The sequence below is a fragment of the Motacilla alba genome, chromosome 5 (genome assembly GCF_015832195.1).
Source record: "Motacilla alba alba isolate MOTALB_02 chromosome 5, Motacilla_alba_V1.0_pri, whole genome shotgun sequence".
In the NCBI taxonomy this organism is placed as follows: Eukaryota; Metazoa; Chordata; class Aves; order Passeriformes; family Motacillidae; genus Motacilla; species Motacilla alba.
Window position 1 is genome coordinate 10,963,056 of NC_052020.1, and position 16,896 is coordinate 10,979,951.

The window sequence follows — 16,896 nt, forward strand, 5'->3', positions numbered from 1 at the left end:
AAATGCCTTTTTAAAGGTTCCAAGGAGGGTTGTTAGATGCCAAAAGAAAGGATAATTTAATTTAAAACAAAGAAAAATAAGAGTAGGGTAGGAGCTCTCTGAAGCACAGTTACTGAACACAGGAAGAGCATAAAGTTTTGTGAGTGCTGTTCCATCATTTTCTTATTAGTGAACATTTTAATCACATTGAAAACTTTTTGACATAGCGTAATTTCTATTGTAAACTGGATTCTTGTACAGATGTCAGTGCCCTTAAAAATTACTAGGACTGCTTCCATGATACACAGTATAAAGAGGGCTGGCAAAGTTTCGGCTATCAACATAAAAATAACCTGCAACATTTACTCTGTGTAAGGGGATCATTGATAGTAAGTAATTCTGCTGACAGCATGAGAGCTTCTAGGCTGGCCCTGAAGCAGAATGTACAAAAAAATGGTTACAGACTTCACAAGTGATGCATCCTTCTCCCTAACTGCACTTATCCCACCCTGTTACATTGTTTTTATAGCAGTGAATTGAAACATGCCTTAAAAAAGGCAATTAAGTATTCCAAGCACCTCCTCCCCCCCCCCCAAAAACACAAACAAAACCAACCCAACAAAAAATGAACCAATATCAAGTCTTTGTCTTTCTTTTAAGGAAGATGTCAAAAATAGGGATCTCAGCAGAGATTAACAGGTAGGTTTCTGCATTATAATATGGCATATTTTTGATAGGCACTTTGTAAGAGAGGGGTAGAATTCATTAATCCTTCCCCCTTATTGTGAAAGGAGAAAGTTGTAAAGTGATTTGACCTTGGTTTGTCTCAGCTTCAACCTTTCTGTGCACATTTCAAACATGTTTATTTGTCACCCCCTGTGCTGGTAAGCTTTTTAAAAAAAATTTCCTTAACTCGAACTGTAACTTTGCTGCTGGTTTTTGCCCTGCAATCATAGGCAGACGCCTAGAGGACGCTGAGCTCTCTTAAAATTCCTTCCCTGTGGTGAGGAGATCCATGGGGAGTTGAAAATTGAGCAAATGTGTGGCAGTCAAATGGTCCTTTCTGAAGTCACGTTCTGCTGCGTTTTAACCAGTCAGGTCAGAATGCCCAGTCTTGGGAGTAACAGCTGTGACAACCTCCATAGCAACTGGGAAACACTGGCAGCAAAAGGCTCCATGTGTCCAACAGGCATTTCTGCATTCAGACTGAATCCAAATGGTATATTGTTACCAATAGCAGGTAAGTGTAAAATACTGCTGTGCCAAAGTACTTGGAGTTCTCCAGAAAAAGCAGCATAATTGCCTTTGTCAATGCACTGTTGTGTGCACAAACAGGGGTGTTAAAATGTGCTTTAATGTACAAGTGGTAGTTGCCTTTCTTTGCAAAGTATTACTGATTCCATCTTGTTTTGGTTTATAACAGCAGGTTGTGCAGTCATGAAATCTTGTGCTGATTTTCTGACTTAAATATGAATTTTTCAGCAGTTAATCCACTCTTCTTGCTGGGTTTGCTGTGCTAGTTATCTGAAATGATGTATCTATCTGGGAGTCTCCGTAAAAAAGACTTCCAGATCATATTTCTTAGATAAGAGACAAAATACCATCTAAACATGAGTGCTTGAACTGCATTTTGTAAAATAAATTAAGCACTTAAATTTTATAGGTTGTTGAGTTTCCATGCAAATGTTATCATAACTGTTTCTAAGCAATATTTAAAAAGAAAAAAATTAATGGAAGCTTGTCTTCTACATCTTTTGAAATTACCAGAGATAGCATCACATCATTGATCTTACTGTGACAGCCTCTGAATAGTTATCACTTGTCACATCTGAGCATCTCATTCTTTCTTGTTGCAAGCCATAATCCTACTGGTAATAAAACATGACAGGGCAGCTGAAAGATCAAAATATTTCCTCTTAAATCATCATTATAAATAAATAACAGGGAAATGTAATCTAACATCAAGTTCAAAACCTGTCACATTTACTCAGCTTGTCAACTTCAGCTGTAATTTCTATCTCAGCTTGTAAAACAGGGAAGGTTTGGCTGGGTCTGTGTACAAGAAAGCTTTAAAGGAAGAATATATGTATAAAAGAGAGCTGGAAACAAAGAGGGAAACAAATGTTGGAGGGGGGTGAAATGTATCATTTTCCTGGAGATTTTCACAGCATTTATAGTTTCCTTGAGTGTTTCTGCTCTTTTTCCAGGTTAGGATTTGGGTGAGTGAAGATTACTGAAGTCAGTCATGTGGGCTCATCTGGCCAGCCGCCAGTCTGAATATTTTGAATTCAGTGTTTTTAAACAAAAACAAACAATTAGTCAAAATTACTGGGTTCTTGAGGTACACGAGCCAGCACTTGCTTGTCTCTTTTCTTCCAACAGGTCACAGCCGAGTCCTGCAGGCAGCAGCTTTTCCAAGTATGGCTCGTTTGGAAGGGTCCCTGCCCAGGGGTCACAGGTATTGCAGTGTGAGGCCAGCTTTGGACAAGTTTTCATGTTCCCCTGTCATATCCACTGTTAATCCCTGCTGCAGGAGCTCTTTTGTTGTGTACCCTGCCTGGATCGCTGAGCACCTCACCCCCCAGAGGTAAAATCAAGTTCCTGCTTAAGTCCGTGATTGTTTTTTGTTTATCTAAAAGAATAAACCAGGCTGGTGTGTCAGATTAATAAATTAGCAGCTTGAACATCATTTGAGCTTTCCCACCCCTGCACTGGCAGTTTTTTAGATGTATTAACTAAAGTTGTTTGCTACCTTGGAGATTATGAAGAGCAAAGCCTGAGTAAGCCTCCTATCAAAGAAACATTCCTTTAGTATTATTTGGATAAATAAAAGCATCTTGCATTAGCAGTCATCTTCCATGAAATGTTGCTAATGCTTTGTGACAGGGGATTATTTTCCCAGTTTTGAACTAGAAGCTGTCATCAACCAGCAGCTTTGTTGTTTCTGAATGTTTCTGTTGTTTCTTCTCTGCTTCGCTGTTCCCTGAATGCTGCAGTGTAAACCATCAGCTCCAGCACTCTGCAGTGCACCATGCTGTGCTCTGTGCTGCAGATGGATCTTTTCTCCTGATCCAGAGGGTTGTGTTGTCTTGCCAGGTAGACAGCAAAGAGGCTGGTGCAAGTAATGCTGGCCCAGGATTCCAGCATGCTCCTGGCTCACTTCCTGTAAACCCCAAAGCAAAGAATTCTGAGTAAAAGCAGGCACTGATGTGTTTTTCCCAAGATCAAGGAATTATCTCAGCACAAGCAAGTTTTCTGTTTCTTCCCACACTATTTGGCCTGTGGGAGTGCTATAAAATGAGGTGGAGTGTTCCAGTTCTCAAACCTTACAAGATTATTTTTTTCATGACCTACAGAGTCTATTTCTTTCAGGGCTGACCCATTTTCTTTTCTTCGAGGTGCCAATGGATCAGCCGCTGTCTCCCCTCCCCTGGCCCAGCATGGAAGAGCCTGGGGGAATCAGGAGGCACAGACAGCAATGTGCCTGTGCTGGCTAGAGGGGTACAAGATGGATTTTATTACCCTGGTAGAGTAAAAGAGGAGATAAAGGTGAGTGATGGCTGCTGTGTGGTAGCTGGGGGCACACGTAACAGGGAGCAGTCCTCACACACCACCTGAGTTCAGTGTAGCAGTTTTTGGTTCTTCAGTGTAGCAGTTTTTGGTTCAGTTTTTGATGAGATTAGAGAACAGATCACCAGGACAGCAGGTGCTTGAGCAGCCTTGTGCTGGTGCTGGGTACTGAGCCAGCCCAAGTCAGCCCCAGTGCTGCTGCCAGCAGTGTAGGGGCTGCTGTTGTGTGTAGACACAGAACCATCAACGGCACAGGAGAAGGGTTTGTGTTTTATGTACACAAGCCCAGCTTGTGTCAGCCACAGACCAGGCTCAGGGTCTTTCCAGAAAGGGTAGTGAAAGCTTTAATTCATTGCTTTGTTAGCACTTCAAACTTAACACAAAAAGGAACCTGTTCTTTCTCAAGAATGGGGAAGTACCTCATCTTATTGTTGATGGAAAGCCTCTTGACAGACCTTAATGTATTCTTTCTCAAGAATGGGGAAGTACCTCATCTTATTGTTGATGGAAAGCCTCTTGACAGACCTTAATGTAAAAGAAAATAAAAATTCCCAGCAAGCCCCCAAGAAGCAGAGCTAGTGTTGTAGGTAATGAGGAAGGACTTGGGCATGAGTGATGAACAGGTCTGAATGGCTTCAGTGTCCCTTGTTTCTTGACACACACGACATGGTTTGTGAAATACACTTGTCTATAGCTTTTTCTCTTGGGAAAGAGAATACAGATCCTAGTGGCAGTGAATCTGAGCATGTGCTTCTCTCATCTTGCTTTCAGGTGAGCCTCATGGAGGTTTTTTGTGCTGTCTCAATGCTGAACTAACACCACACACCCTAGCTGCTGTTCAGGCTTGTTTTGCCCTAGTCATATAGGCACAGGATGGCCTCCTAGCAAAAGTTGCATTACCTGGCCCATTATGGAGTATTTTTCAGTGGAATTGTTATTTCGTTTCTGCTAACAGAGTGAAAGAGGCATGTTCCTGGTAGAGTTTGCCAAACCACTTGTGTCATGTGGAAGGCATGCAGTGTGTATGCAAAAAACAGCACAGGATGACATCCTGGAATATGTGAATGGGATGAAGCACTCCTTGCTCCCTGGAGACAGAGTGCTGGCACCCTGGGAGCCAGATAGGTCCAGGTATGGCCCAGGAACTGTCCTCAGAGGCATTGAGACAAGGGATCCCTTACGAGGTAAGAAAAGTGCTGCTCTCTTCTTCCTCTTGTTCCTCTGGCGCACCGGCGAGGTTGTCAGGATAAACTCCTGTCAGGGTGCTGCTGCCAGAGAAATAACAGAGCACAGACTACAGCTCAGTGCTGCTCCAAGCTTGCAGGAGCTGATGGATATCTGTGTGAAACCTCACCAGTGTGACCCTAAGGAAGTTGTGACCTGTAAAAATGTCATCATCTGTGTCCATGGGTGTAGCAGGGACAAGGCTGTGGCTGCCATGTGCAGGACTGTGGCCTTTTCATGACAGATAAAAGTGAGACAACTTCCAGGAAGCATTCATCTGAGCTTAAATGCTCACATTTGTACCAAATGGTACACCTGGGGGTGATTTTATCAGCCAGACGTAGGAGATTTCAGCAGCTCATTCATTTTTCCTGTGTCTGACAGTCAAGCTCCACTGACTTACCAAAATACTATTCTCAGAGCAGTACTGCTAAATTTGGCAGCAACAACAGAAATTACTGTCACAGTTTTCTTGTTCCTCTGATGACAAATTGGGAGGAAAGATGCTGCCAGGCCTTTTGTTTTAGTGATGGTGTCCAGGCTGCCCTTTGTGACACTGTGGTGGGGTGTTAGAGAGGGGCAAGAGTTGATCCTGCCTCTTGACAGGAGGAGAAAATGCGTAAAGCTGCAAAGCCTGATCTGTCTGTGTGCATTGCCCAGGCAGGCCCCCTGCTTAAGGCTGCTTGTTGTTTCTCTGAACAGCCTCAGAAGATGAAGAAATTACAGTCCAGTTCTGGAATGACAAGCAAGTGAAACTCCCCCGTGGTGTGGCTCTGTGGATCCCTCCTGGCCTGTGGGAGAGGATTGTGGAGATGATCCACATGCCCTTCACCAGCAGGGTGAAGCCCAGACCAAGCCAGGACTCTAACTCTTGTATTTTTCCCTGCAGCCCTAAGGCAGCCCTGATTCCTGTTTGTGCTCTGTGTAGCCTTGCCAAGCACTGCTTGCTCTGCTCTCCCTGCTGGCCACATTTCCACCACCACTGTGCTGGTGGTATCTGCTGTTCATCAGCCTGGGTAAGGTGCATCTGCTGCTGCCACCCCTGTGCTGGTGCCTGGTGGCCTCTTCCCTCCAGGTCTCTGGTCTTTCAGGACAGAGCTGAAGAGGCAGAGTCCAGCAGTGAGTTCTCTCCAGGCCTTCTAGAACTGAAAGGCACAAAACAAAGAGAAGCTGCAGCTGTGGCAACGTCTTCTCCCTCTTCTGATTCAGAGAGGGACCTGGAGCCACCCCCCACTAAGGGTACTGGGGGGGACAGTGCTGTTAACACGGGCTCCAGCTGTCTTGAAAAGCCCAGGCTAAAGAATTCTGCAAGACCTGAGGAGGAATACTGGAAAAGAAGCCACCACAAGTCCCATTCCAGTAATTCAGGTACCTTCAAACAACCCCACAGGGGTCAGAGGGAACAAAACCAAAAGTCTTCTGGGCAGGGCAGTCACTTTGCCTGCAGGTTATTTGTATTAACACTGTAAATTTGCATATCAGATTTTGATACAATTCTTCACCCTCCCCAGTGTTTCTGCTGCCTCATCTGGCTCTTCTTTTGGCCACTCATCCCATGGAAAACTACCAGAACAATTCATTCCATTTGGAAGCACAGATATTCCTCTCTGTTTCCTGTCATTTTCCTATGCCTTTTATGATGCTAACATCTTCATTAACCTGCAGCTCACCCATTCAGTATAACCTGAAAGAATTCCTTTCAGGCTTAAAGTGCATTTTTCTCTCTTCTGAAATGAATGTTTCTCCATTTCAGTTCTGGACTCACTCTGAGATACAATTTTACTCCTTCCCAGGACCTGGAAGTTGTACAAAGGCAGAGCTGGAATCCAAAGCCATCTCCACTGGAGACATGTCCAGTGTGGCCCCAGCTCAGCATAGAACAATGTTTGAAACCATCATGCAGGCTCCCAGAGGGCAACTCACAATGAAAGAAATCCTAAGAGACCAAGATTTCAAGCCATCATTGGGGGTAAGATAATCTGTATTAATTCTGTGTTTATGTTAGCAGGAGATTTGTTAGAATGGAAAAAAATATTCATGTAAGTGGTTTGGAATCTGGCAAGAAAAAGACATTGTTTATAACTGCTTCCTGAGGCCATCCACCAGTTTTGTGACAGGTAGGAAAGTTCTCCACTAATGAAACCAAAACAAAAATCCCCAAGCCTTAAGGAAGAGCTGGAGCTACGTGGTGAAATGGAAACAATTGTCAGTAGCCATGTGAGCATTTAATAATGCAGATTTCAATTCAGAAACCTGCCTAATGCCCGTTGACATCTACCCAAAGAAGTCCAGTGTTAAATCCATGGAAAGGTGCTGAGCTCTGCCTATCAAATTGTGATAGTCACAATTTCTGCCTCTGGGAGATAAAAGCAGATTCTTTGGTAAAAAGTCTTTGCTGAGTTTCTTCTCTTCCCCGGTAGAAGCAAGCAGTTTGAACAGCGGATTCCTGCTGTGAAGCTGGGGGATACTGAGTAAGCAAACTGTGTCACAGCTAGGAACAGCACCACTACCCTGGTTTTCTAGGCCTGGTTTTCCTTGTGCTTTAGAAAAACTTGAAAAAAAAAATCAGAACATGAATGCTAAAAAAGCAAACAGAGAAATGAGGAAGAAAAAACTTACAGAAAGAAGGGGAAGATGAAAGAGAATGTCAGGATTAACAGAAACAGTGCTCTTCACAAGAGCATCAGGGTAGAATTAATAAATTATATTCATGAAAACAAATATTAGCTTCTCTGTACCTTCATGCTCTTGCTACTGTGAGCTGACTGCAAAGTTAAACTTGAAATGTTTTAAAGTTGCATGTTTAGAGATGAATCCATTAATAGCATGTCTTGGAGAACAGAGAATATACAGGAATACATCTTGTATTCTCACAATTGTACTCATTCATTTTGAGCAGATGCCAACTTATCAACTGTATGGTTCCTACCTTCTATCTATAGTCTACTTTATTGGTTAAATAATCATAGTTACATAACCACACACCTTTGTAATTGATTTCCTAGGAATTTTCAGGCCAGTGTGGAGCTCCAGGCAGGCGTGCTCTATGTAAGCAGTGTCAGAGCTGTGCACTGAAGTGACATGAGTTGCCTTTTGGTAAAACTAATAAGAAAGCAGAATTGTTTCATTCCAGCCCCAAAGCTGCAGCATGAATCACAGCAGTGGACGCAACATGGCAATACAGGGTATAATGACAGAATTTTATTCCTGTGAAATAGCCCTCTGGTGATTTAAACCCAGAAGATCCATTGCTACTCTGAGATAGCTGAAGCAGTTTTATCACATGCTGCAGGCTGCCTCAGAAATGGCTTGCAGCAAACAAGTGGAGTTAGAGGACAGGCTTCCCAGAGGTACTCTCTAGGGGGGCTGATGTCCCCTCACTGCAGTCAACAAAATCCTCCTGACTTCTGAAGTAGAAAAGTTTTTAATCAAAGCCTAACACTTCTGCAAATATTTAGGTCTTGCTGTCCAATTTTGTGTTTCAGCTGTAAAGTTTGTGCTAGCCCAGAAAATAGACCAATATTAAAGCTATGTGAGGCAGGGGTACAGCCAGCAAAGCAGCAGTTAACAAAGATACTGATGCTTTCTTTACACCAGACTTCTGAGGGATTTATTTTCTGTCCTCCAGGAAGAAGGCTTTGCAGCATCAGAACAGAGATACAAAGCAGCATCAGATGATAAATGTGAAGCCACTTGTGTTGGAGATGACAAACCTGTCAGACCCTGTTACAGACCTGTTACAGACCCTGTCGGAGCTCACCTGCAGCAAAGCAGAGAGAGGCATGATCAACCAGAATTCAGTACATGTACAACTGATCAAGTTCAGGGGCTGAAATTTCAGGTAAACTACTTCTATTCTATCAGGGTGATATTTTTTAAACAAATCAAGTTCTGCTTTAGGTACTGTCTCAGTAGAATATATTTATGGATGACTATATAATTTTAGTAAGTGAGAAACTCTGCTTTCACCCACATTAAACTTGAGCATCCTCATTCTTTATTCCAAAGTGCTACAGTAAATTCCTAACTATTTGGACTTGACTTTACAATTCTGGAGAGATCAGATGAGCTAGTAGAAGCACTAAAAGTCTGAACAGATGCACAGCAGGAGTCCAATAAACCTCCCATTTGTCCACAGTTCTCTGGAGTGAGCCACAGAAATTCATCAAAGCAGTTTCTGTTTGTAGGAAGCCAGGAGGAATGGAGAAACAATACAAACTGACAGCTGAAGGATATTTTTGGGGGGATTAAAGCACAAGCAAAAGTAGCCAGAGGCTAAAGGACCTGCTACTGTAGATACAAACAACAGAATGATTAGCATTCAAGCCACTGATCTTTATATTCTGATGAAAAGGAATGGAAACGTTAATACTATCAGCTACAGGAAGATGACAGACCACATCACTAATTCTAAACATGGAATCTGGTCCTTTGGCAAAGTTAAGCATCCAGGGAGTTTTGTTAGTGGGACTGCTCGTGTTTAAAGCATATGAACTTGGCCATAAGCTGCAGTGTGCTGTTGCTCAGCAGTAAACTGGATAATTTAGGGAACCCCACAGCCCTCAGAAAAGGGGTTTAGTGTGGTCTGCAAAGCCTGCAGAGAGGCAGAACCTGAATCAATAGCTCGTGTGCCTAGACTGAGCACCTGACACATATTTCAGCACATTTCTGAGTTGGGGTTCTAGGTAGGGAATTTCATTTGCATTTCATTTCTTTACCAGACTAGCAAAAGTACAGATAGGAGAGTGGCTTGAGAGCCAGCTGCTCTAAAATCAGTGCCAGCCTACAGAAGCTAATGTACACCCAGTATTCACAGCACAGATCATGCTCTCTCTGGTCAACACTGTGACATGGGGGTTCTCTCTGAGGATAATACAAAAGAAGCTGTCATCACAAAGGCTTGATCATATATTTTATTCCACTGATTGTATCTTTAATTGTTTAGAGCAGAAGAATCTGAAATTACACAGTCACATAATTGGATTTAAAAGGCACACAATGTACAAATAGTTATAAAAATCAGTGTACAAAGTGGGCTGCAAATAATTGCATTAACGAGAAAACAAATATACAGGCCATAAAAATGGAGTCCCAAAGAGGAAGCTACTGTTAAAGTGCTAACAAGAAAAAGATATTTATAGCTCATTACACGCACTAAAAAACATCATGTTTTATTCCTGCTACTGCCAGGAAACAACAAATATCACAGAACAAAAGTTAAATCAACACTTTGTCCTGCATTGATATCTACTACATGGGTTTGTTCCACCATGTCTTCTGAGATTGCTGTGACAGAATAGATGCCAGGAGTAACTTCAATGTAGAAATCTTTGGAAGGTCTTCTGGGCTGTAAGAAAAGAAGAAAAGAAAGAAAAAAACTCCGTTGTTATTGGTTAGTTATCTTAGATTTCTCCCCCAAAAAATTGTGTTTGGGTAAAAAAAATACATTTCAGCTGCTATAAAAATATAATAATATTTTTCTAAATATATAGAAGGCAGTGCAAACAAAACTGTAAAATGTTTCTGTCAGTACAAAAATGAGCAAGTGCCATACCCAATTCCATATTCCATGGAATATTCCAGCTAATGCTGGAATTATGGCTAATTGGAATTATGGCTAATGCTGGAATTATGGCTAATTCCATGCCATATTCCAGCTAATGTTTCAATTGGTGGAAATCACTGTGCTGTAATTTACATCTTACAAAACTGAAATTTACAAACCTAGACAGTTCTGAACATAAACCTGGGAATTCCTGTTCCCTATACCAAAAGTGCTCTCACTAATTAATAGTGTGGTACAGATTCAGTGTTTCTCATCTTTTCTGGCTTGGAAGTTCCTGAAATTGATTTGCTGAGGTGTTAGGCTTTGAAAAATAAAACCAGTTTTCTTCTCCTTGAGGAACAGGAGTTTTCAGAGAGCGTGTGGGAGGGCCAAGTGCAAGAGTGCCACAATCTGATTTCTAACTAATTGTGCAAGTCTCTGTATGGCCATTTGACTGCCTATACATATATTATGATTGTGAATGCACCACTGGTTAATCTTCTGTGCCATCAAGGTCCCCAGATCTGTCACAATTTGTAACCAGCTTGATTCAAAGTGATAAAAGAAATGCTAGCAAATACCTCCCCTTAAAACCTAAGTGTTCTATACTCTTACCCTTTGCTGGCAAGCTTGAGCTTGGCTGGATTCTACAGAACCTTCAGTCCCCTGGAAAGAAAAAGAGAATTATTTTCTAATGATCCAGCACACAGTGCAAATCCCAGGCCAAGAGAGGGGAAGCTTTAAGTGCATGAAGGTTTCTCCTCCACAAAAGGATGGATAGGACCACTGATGGGTGTCACAAGAAGTGACTCTGCCTTCCCCAACCCAACACAGGCTTGGATCAGTCCAGGGGTTTTTATGTCATAAGGTCAACCTACATCCATGAGTGTGAGTGTCACAGACATCAGGTGGATAGCAAATGCCCCACAGCAAGGAAAGGAATAATCTTTCATCAAAACCAGAAGTACCCACTTACCTCTTCTTCTGTGGGATCCATCTTTCTTTCTACTGACTTGCCATGGTATTTGCAGAAGTGTTTGATTTCATTCTCTTTGCACTTGTTGGCTTCCATAGACTCATAGCACTTCTGGACAGCAACAGAAACAGAAAATACAGTGTGGGGGTATCAAACCATACTTGCAGCCACTGCAGATTTACAATTGAAAGTAGAACTACACAAATACTGATGCTGTGTTCTAACTGGCTGGTTTTGTTCTCTGTGGGGGTGAAAACAATGCCTGTACCTCCAAAGGCCACCTGCCCTCTGCTATAGGACTCTTTTAGACAGGCCTGATTTTAGATGCTTGTTTCTTAACACAATATGAAGGGCAGGGACTCTGACATCTCAGAACTGAATGCATGAAAATGTCAGAAGGAATAAATACTCTGGAAATGCCTGCCTGATCAGGCTGGTCAAGAAAAGCCCTGGTGGAAGAAGGCACAGTTTATGGGTCCTTAAGAGGACATGTATGCAAGCCGGGTGCTCTGCAAGCCAGTCAGTGCAGATGGGTTCTGCAGGGCGTGTGCAGCAGCAGTGCTCCAAAAGCAGAATATGTTAAAACTGAAAAATGAGTCAGTAGAGAAGCTGAAGTGTCTTCCAGGCTGGTACCATTTCCACAGTAGTTTTGGGAAGTGTATTTAAGCACACAGCAGTCTTCTTCTGGTTCCACTGCAGATGTACTGGCATCTTGCTCACTGCAGATTAAACTCTTGAGTACAGTTCTGCTGCCATCTGTTGTCACCACAGAATTACTCCCAAGGTTACCTTTTTGATCACAGGACCAAAAAGATCCAAAATATCTCTTATTCCACTGGTGTTTTTCTTGTCCCTGACTATCAAGACTAAATGTAACAACAATAAGGCAAATAGCAATTCTTATTTCCAAATCTACTGCTGTGCTTTATCCCTTGAGCTTGTGCACAAATCAACAGCTCTGGTTGCTTGTACTGCAGTTTTTGTAAAGCTACAAAATAGATCAAATGCTCTGACCTGGTGCATAATGCTTCACAGAGCTTCTCTTACATGATGGCACAGAGCAAAGAAATGAAATCCAGCTTTTGGTGAGAAATGGGTAAATTTTGATCCCTTAATAACCCCAAACATCTCATCTTGAACTTCAGGTTTAATTGTTTGTATTCAAGTGCCTAGATGGTTGTGTTCAGCTGTGGATTTTTATTTGCACTTTGTAAAATTTACCCATGAAGTTATGGGTTTGACATTTCCCTCCTTTTATGACTCTTCTTCTCTACAGAAATGACTGAAGCAGTACTGTCTTGGCTGATGCATAAATGTGGAAGTCATCCATTGCTTGTTCCAACTTCAATACTCTTAACAGGGCACAAGATAGACCCAAAGAATAATTTAGGTTGGAAGACACCCTTAGGATCATAGAGTCCCACTGTAAACCGAGCACTGCCAAGTCACTGGTAAGGATGAGCCTCACTACACTTTGTTTTGTCTTGTGTAAAACTCTATTCTGCCCCAGTTGTTCCAGGATTAAGTGGTACTGTGTATGTAGTGCTTTGAAATGATAAAGGAGTTGCTTAAGAGCTAATTACTTGGTGTGCTGGAGTACTGTTTTCTCTAATTTAATTGCAGATTTAGGCTCTGTATTAGCCCTGCAGGCAGTGAGCTCCCTGCTGAGTTGGGATAACAGACCCCTAAGAGCACAAACGGAATGGAATTCTCAAGAGTTCAGTGCAGTAGCTGGGCTGCAGGGCTGTGCTCACACGGATGGGCTGGCAGAGGCTGGCTCCACTCTGCCCACCCAGCAGAGCAGTGACAGCTGCCAGCCAGAGCCAGCGCCAGAACAGTGGAGCTGTGCACCTGCACACCAAACCTCTCCATTTCTGCTCAGCACACACAAAGAGCTGAGTCCACCCTCCTTACCCAGTAGCAACATCCCAAATCCACTTTGGCCTGGTTTTGTCTGGGATAGAGCAAGTTTTCCTCCTAGTAGTTGGCAGAGTGCTATGTTTTGGAGTTGGTAGAGTACAGCGTTGATAACAAAGTGGTGTTTTGGTTATTGTTGAGTAGTGCTCACCCTAAGCCAAGGACTGCTCTCATACTCTGCCAGTGGGGAGGTGCACAAAAAGCTGGAGGGAGCAGGGCTGTGACAGCTGACCCAAGCTAGCCAAAAGGAAATTCCATACCATAGAATGTCATGTGTATAAACAGGGAGAGTTGTCTGAGGGGCTGACTGCTGCCTGGGCACTGGTCAGTGAGTGGCGATCAACTGTATTGTGCATTACTTGTTCTTCTTGGATTTTATTTCTCTCTCCCCTTTTCATCACAATTATTACTGGTATTATCATTGGTATTATCATGTTTTACTTTGTTTCAATTAACAAACTGTTCTTATCTCAACCCATGAGTTTTATTTTCTTCAGATTCTCCTACCTATCCTGCCAGGGGAGGAGGGCGGGGAGGGAGTGAGCTGTATGGTACTTGGTTGCTGGTGGGGTTAAATCACAACAGCAACACTAAATTCAAAACAAACACAGGACACAAAGCTCTCTGCACTCGAGATTCAAACTCCCTTATTTCCAGCACCCAGAACAGAGTATCAGCCAGCAGGAGTGGCTCACGTTCCCCTGATAGCAACAGAAGGTTACTATGTCATAAGGCCATTTCCCAGCAGGTATGCTTTGGAGCATTGGAAACATTCCCTAGCTTGTGACACAATGTATTTTGTGATGCCACCTGACATTTCGGTGTCTCTAACCCTACTGCGTTTCCACCAAGAAATGGAGAAACCTTCTGCTAAAATCTGTACCGTGCTGCTGGTCCATATAGAAAGTGCAGACAGTGGTGTTTCTCATGCCGAGGGGGTGCCAGCTCAGCCGGCCAGGACAGCACCGGTGACATGTACCCTGCCACATTGATGCTGAACGCCGCAAACTTTTCATCTCGGCCGGCGCCATAGGCTCACTGCCTGAACCCTTGCCATACAACGAGCAAACCTGAACCCCAATTTTCGCAGTAAAAGCAGCGGGGCCTCTGGCAGGCACATCATGAGCATTCCCCTTTGGTCGGGCCCGGGGGTCACCCCTCACCTCGCACTCCTTTGAGACTTCTCTCATCAAATTCACAATGGAAGCGAACGCTGCATTGAGGCGGTCCCGGTCCCGGTCCTGCAACGAGAGACACTGCCGGTCACCCAGGGAGCCGCAGGGCCCTCGGGGGCACCGCGCGGGGCGGGTAGCTCAGCGCGGCGGTGTGTCCGGGCGGGCCCGCACGGAGATGTATGTCCGTGCATCTCCGTGCGTGTCCCGCTCTCTCCCTGGATCCGTGTCCGCGGGTGCGCGCACGGCACTGACCGGGGCCGGGCCCGCCGAGCGCCGCCGCGCCCGCTCCAGCAGATCGCGCGCCACCGCCATGCCCGCCCAGCGCCGCCGCCGCACTGCGCGTGCGCCGCCGCCGCGCCCCGCCCGCCGGGGGGCGCCACCGCCCACGGCCCCGCCCTCAGGCCCGCCCGGGGAGCAGCGGGGCGGCTCCCGCCGGGATGCGGCCCCGCCGAGCGCTCGGCGGCTTTGTTTGTCCCTTACCCCCGGACAGGCTCTCCCGGGAAGGGTCAGTGAGGTGCCCCCGGATGCTGCTCCCTGGATGTGGCCGCTGTGCGACAGCGGGGAAGAGCCCATGAAAGCCGGAGGTGCGGGCCCGCCGTGGCCCGCGGTCTCCAGGGGGAAGCGGCGCTCCCCGGCGCTTTTTGGTGAACGTTTCGCGGTTCGAGCTGACGGTGCCGGCAGGGGGCGGTGGCCGGCCGAGTGCGCGGAGTGGGTCACGGGCCGGGCCGCGCACCCGCGGAGCCGCTCCCCGAGCCGAGCCCGTTCGCCGGGCGCTGGGAGGAGCCGCGCCGCGCTCGGGCCCGGCGAGCCGCGAGTGCCGAGCAAGCGGCTCTGTCCGCCGGAGCTGCCTCTGCCCCAGGAGGGCAGCGCCAGGCTGCCGGCACCGCTCCGAGTCACCGCAGCGGCTTGGGAAGTGGCTGTGGCTACGTGGGAGCAGAGCCACTTCGAGCCTTCGCTAACCTCGTGTGCCCCGAGGTGACAGTAGTAAGGAAAAATAAGCATAAAATCTTTCTTTAAGTCCCATACGGCCAAGGTTAACATGAGGCCCCGATCCTTCAAATCCGTAATTCTTGTTCAGAACTTTGCTAGCTGCAATCTCTTTGACAAGCAAGAAAAATAATCCTCTCCTAGTTTACATTTTATTGTCATCTCCCAGTTGCTTAAGCAGAGCAGCAGCCAGCCCCCGCAATAAACAAGCCCTTCACAGGCTGCCTGCTCACTAAGACATTGAAAGCCCCCATTCAGTGCTCAAATCCAGCTTAACTTTAAGTTTGGTCTCCTGTACTCCAAAGAAAATTTAGGCAAGTTCCTGGAGTGCTTGAGGTGTGGGGAACTGAACGCAACATAAAAGGGGGAGAAAAATAATACTTGATAAAAGCAATGTTAGTGTGTTTGATGTGGTGGAGAAGCAGCCAGAAGAGACTGCTTCCTGCTTAATTGGAAGTTGAAAGTCTTTGCATCATGCCTTGTTAGCGATGGTCTCCTGGAGAGGTGAGTGGGTTTGCTATGTTGCTGCTCTTGTGAAATAGACTTGGAAAGGCCTTCCTATGTCGTTTTCATAACACAGAGAGAAAACTGTGTTCATTTTTTATTTCTGCCAGGTACTTGTAGCAGTAGCTTGTTGCTCAGGAGGTAAATTATTCCTGTTGTGTTGAAATTTAAACTCCCACCATTTTTTTGATGTTTGGTGACACAGTACTCCTTTTGCAGCTGAGTAAATACATCTGTCCCAAGAAGGCTGACAGCTGAAATAGCTTTTGCTTTGAAACACACATTCACATCAGAATCCAGATGAGAGTTACCCTTATTTCCTGTACATTCATTCTTTTGAAATATAATGGAGGTTTGTGAAATGCTGGGCATTTCCACCAGATTCCTCGTTGTGTGGGTTGATGGATCAGAATATCTGAAGACAATGTATTTCATTTTGCTGGTGAGGTGGCAAAAGCCAGGAATAGTTTATCCCGAGCACAATGTATTTCATTTTGCTGGTGAGGTGGCAAAAACCAGGAATAGTTTATCCTGAGCACTTGGTTCTGGGCTCAGGGAAGTATCCTTGAGTAGGAAAGCTCATAAGCATTTGCCTGATGCTATTTAAGCCAAAGGAAAGAAAGTCAGCAAGTGCTTAAAAGTCCCAGAAATGTGTAGTGCTGGAATTTGCATTTCAAATTGCAGAATACATGCTGTTCTTTATTTTTCTTCTTCATCATTTGGTTAATCTATTGTGAAGTGACTTGTCTTATCAATGCCTACATAACACTTGAAGATCTAGGAGCAGCCTCTGTATTTTGCAATACTCATGCTCCTGCAATCAGCTAGCATCCTGCCTCTTCTATATTATTTCATATCAAACCTTTTGGGTGGGTTTCTCATCTGCCAAACCATCAGAAGCCGTGGACACGTGTGCCAGGGAGGTAGCCCGCACGGACAATGCGGGGACTTTCTTCACCCCAGGTATGCGCGGTGCCCTGGGAGCCCTGGCTGGGCCGTGCCGGCCGGCGGGACACCCG

General features: G+C 44.9%; 2 protein-coding genes across 2 annotated transcripts; one reads left to right on the forward strand and one right to left on the reverse strand.

Annotated features, from left to right (window-relative positions):
* The first annotated feature begins 44 nt into the window (after positions 1–44).
* Positions 45–14,368, forward strand: C5H11orf16 (chromosome 5 C11orf16 homolog). The gene is made up of 9 exons (XM_038139672.1): positions 45–678; positions 1,074–1,219; positions 2,362–2,437; positions 3,378–3,528; positions 4,505–4,733; positions 5,476–6,141; positions 6,567–6,742; positions 8,402–8,614; positions 12,571–14,368. The coding sequence occupies exons 1-9, from the start codon at positions 605–607 to the stop codon at positions 12,574–12,576; spliced, it is 1,737 nt and encodes a 578-aa protein (XP_037995600.1). The 5' UTR covers positions 45–604; the 3' UTR covers positions 12,577–14,368.
* Positions 9,685–16,889, reverse strand: AKIP1 (A-kinase interacting protein 1). The gene is made up of 5 exons (XM_038139673.1): positions 14,867–16,889; positions 14,375–14,452; positions 11,295–11,405; positions 10,934–10,984; positions 9,685–10,120 (listed from the first exon to the last, which is right to left on the reverse strand). The coding sequence occupies exons 1-5, from the start codon at positions 15,425–15,427 to the stop codon at positions 9,977–9,979; spliced, it is 945 nt and encodes a 314-aa protein (XP_037995601.1). The 5' UTR covers positions 15,428–16,889; the 3' UTR covers positions 9,685–9,976.
* Between the last annotated feature and the right edge of the window lie 7 nt (positions 16,890–16,896).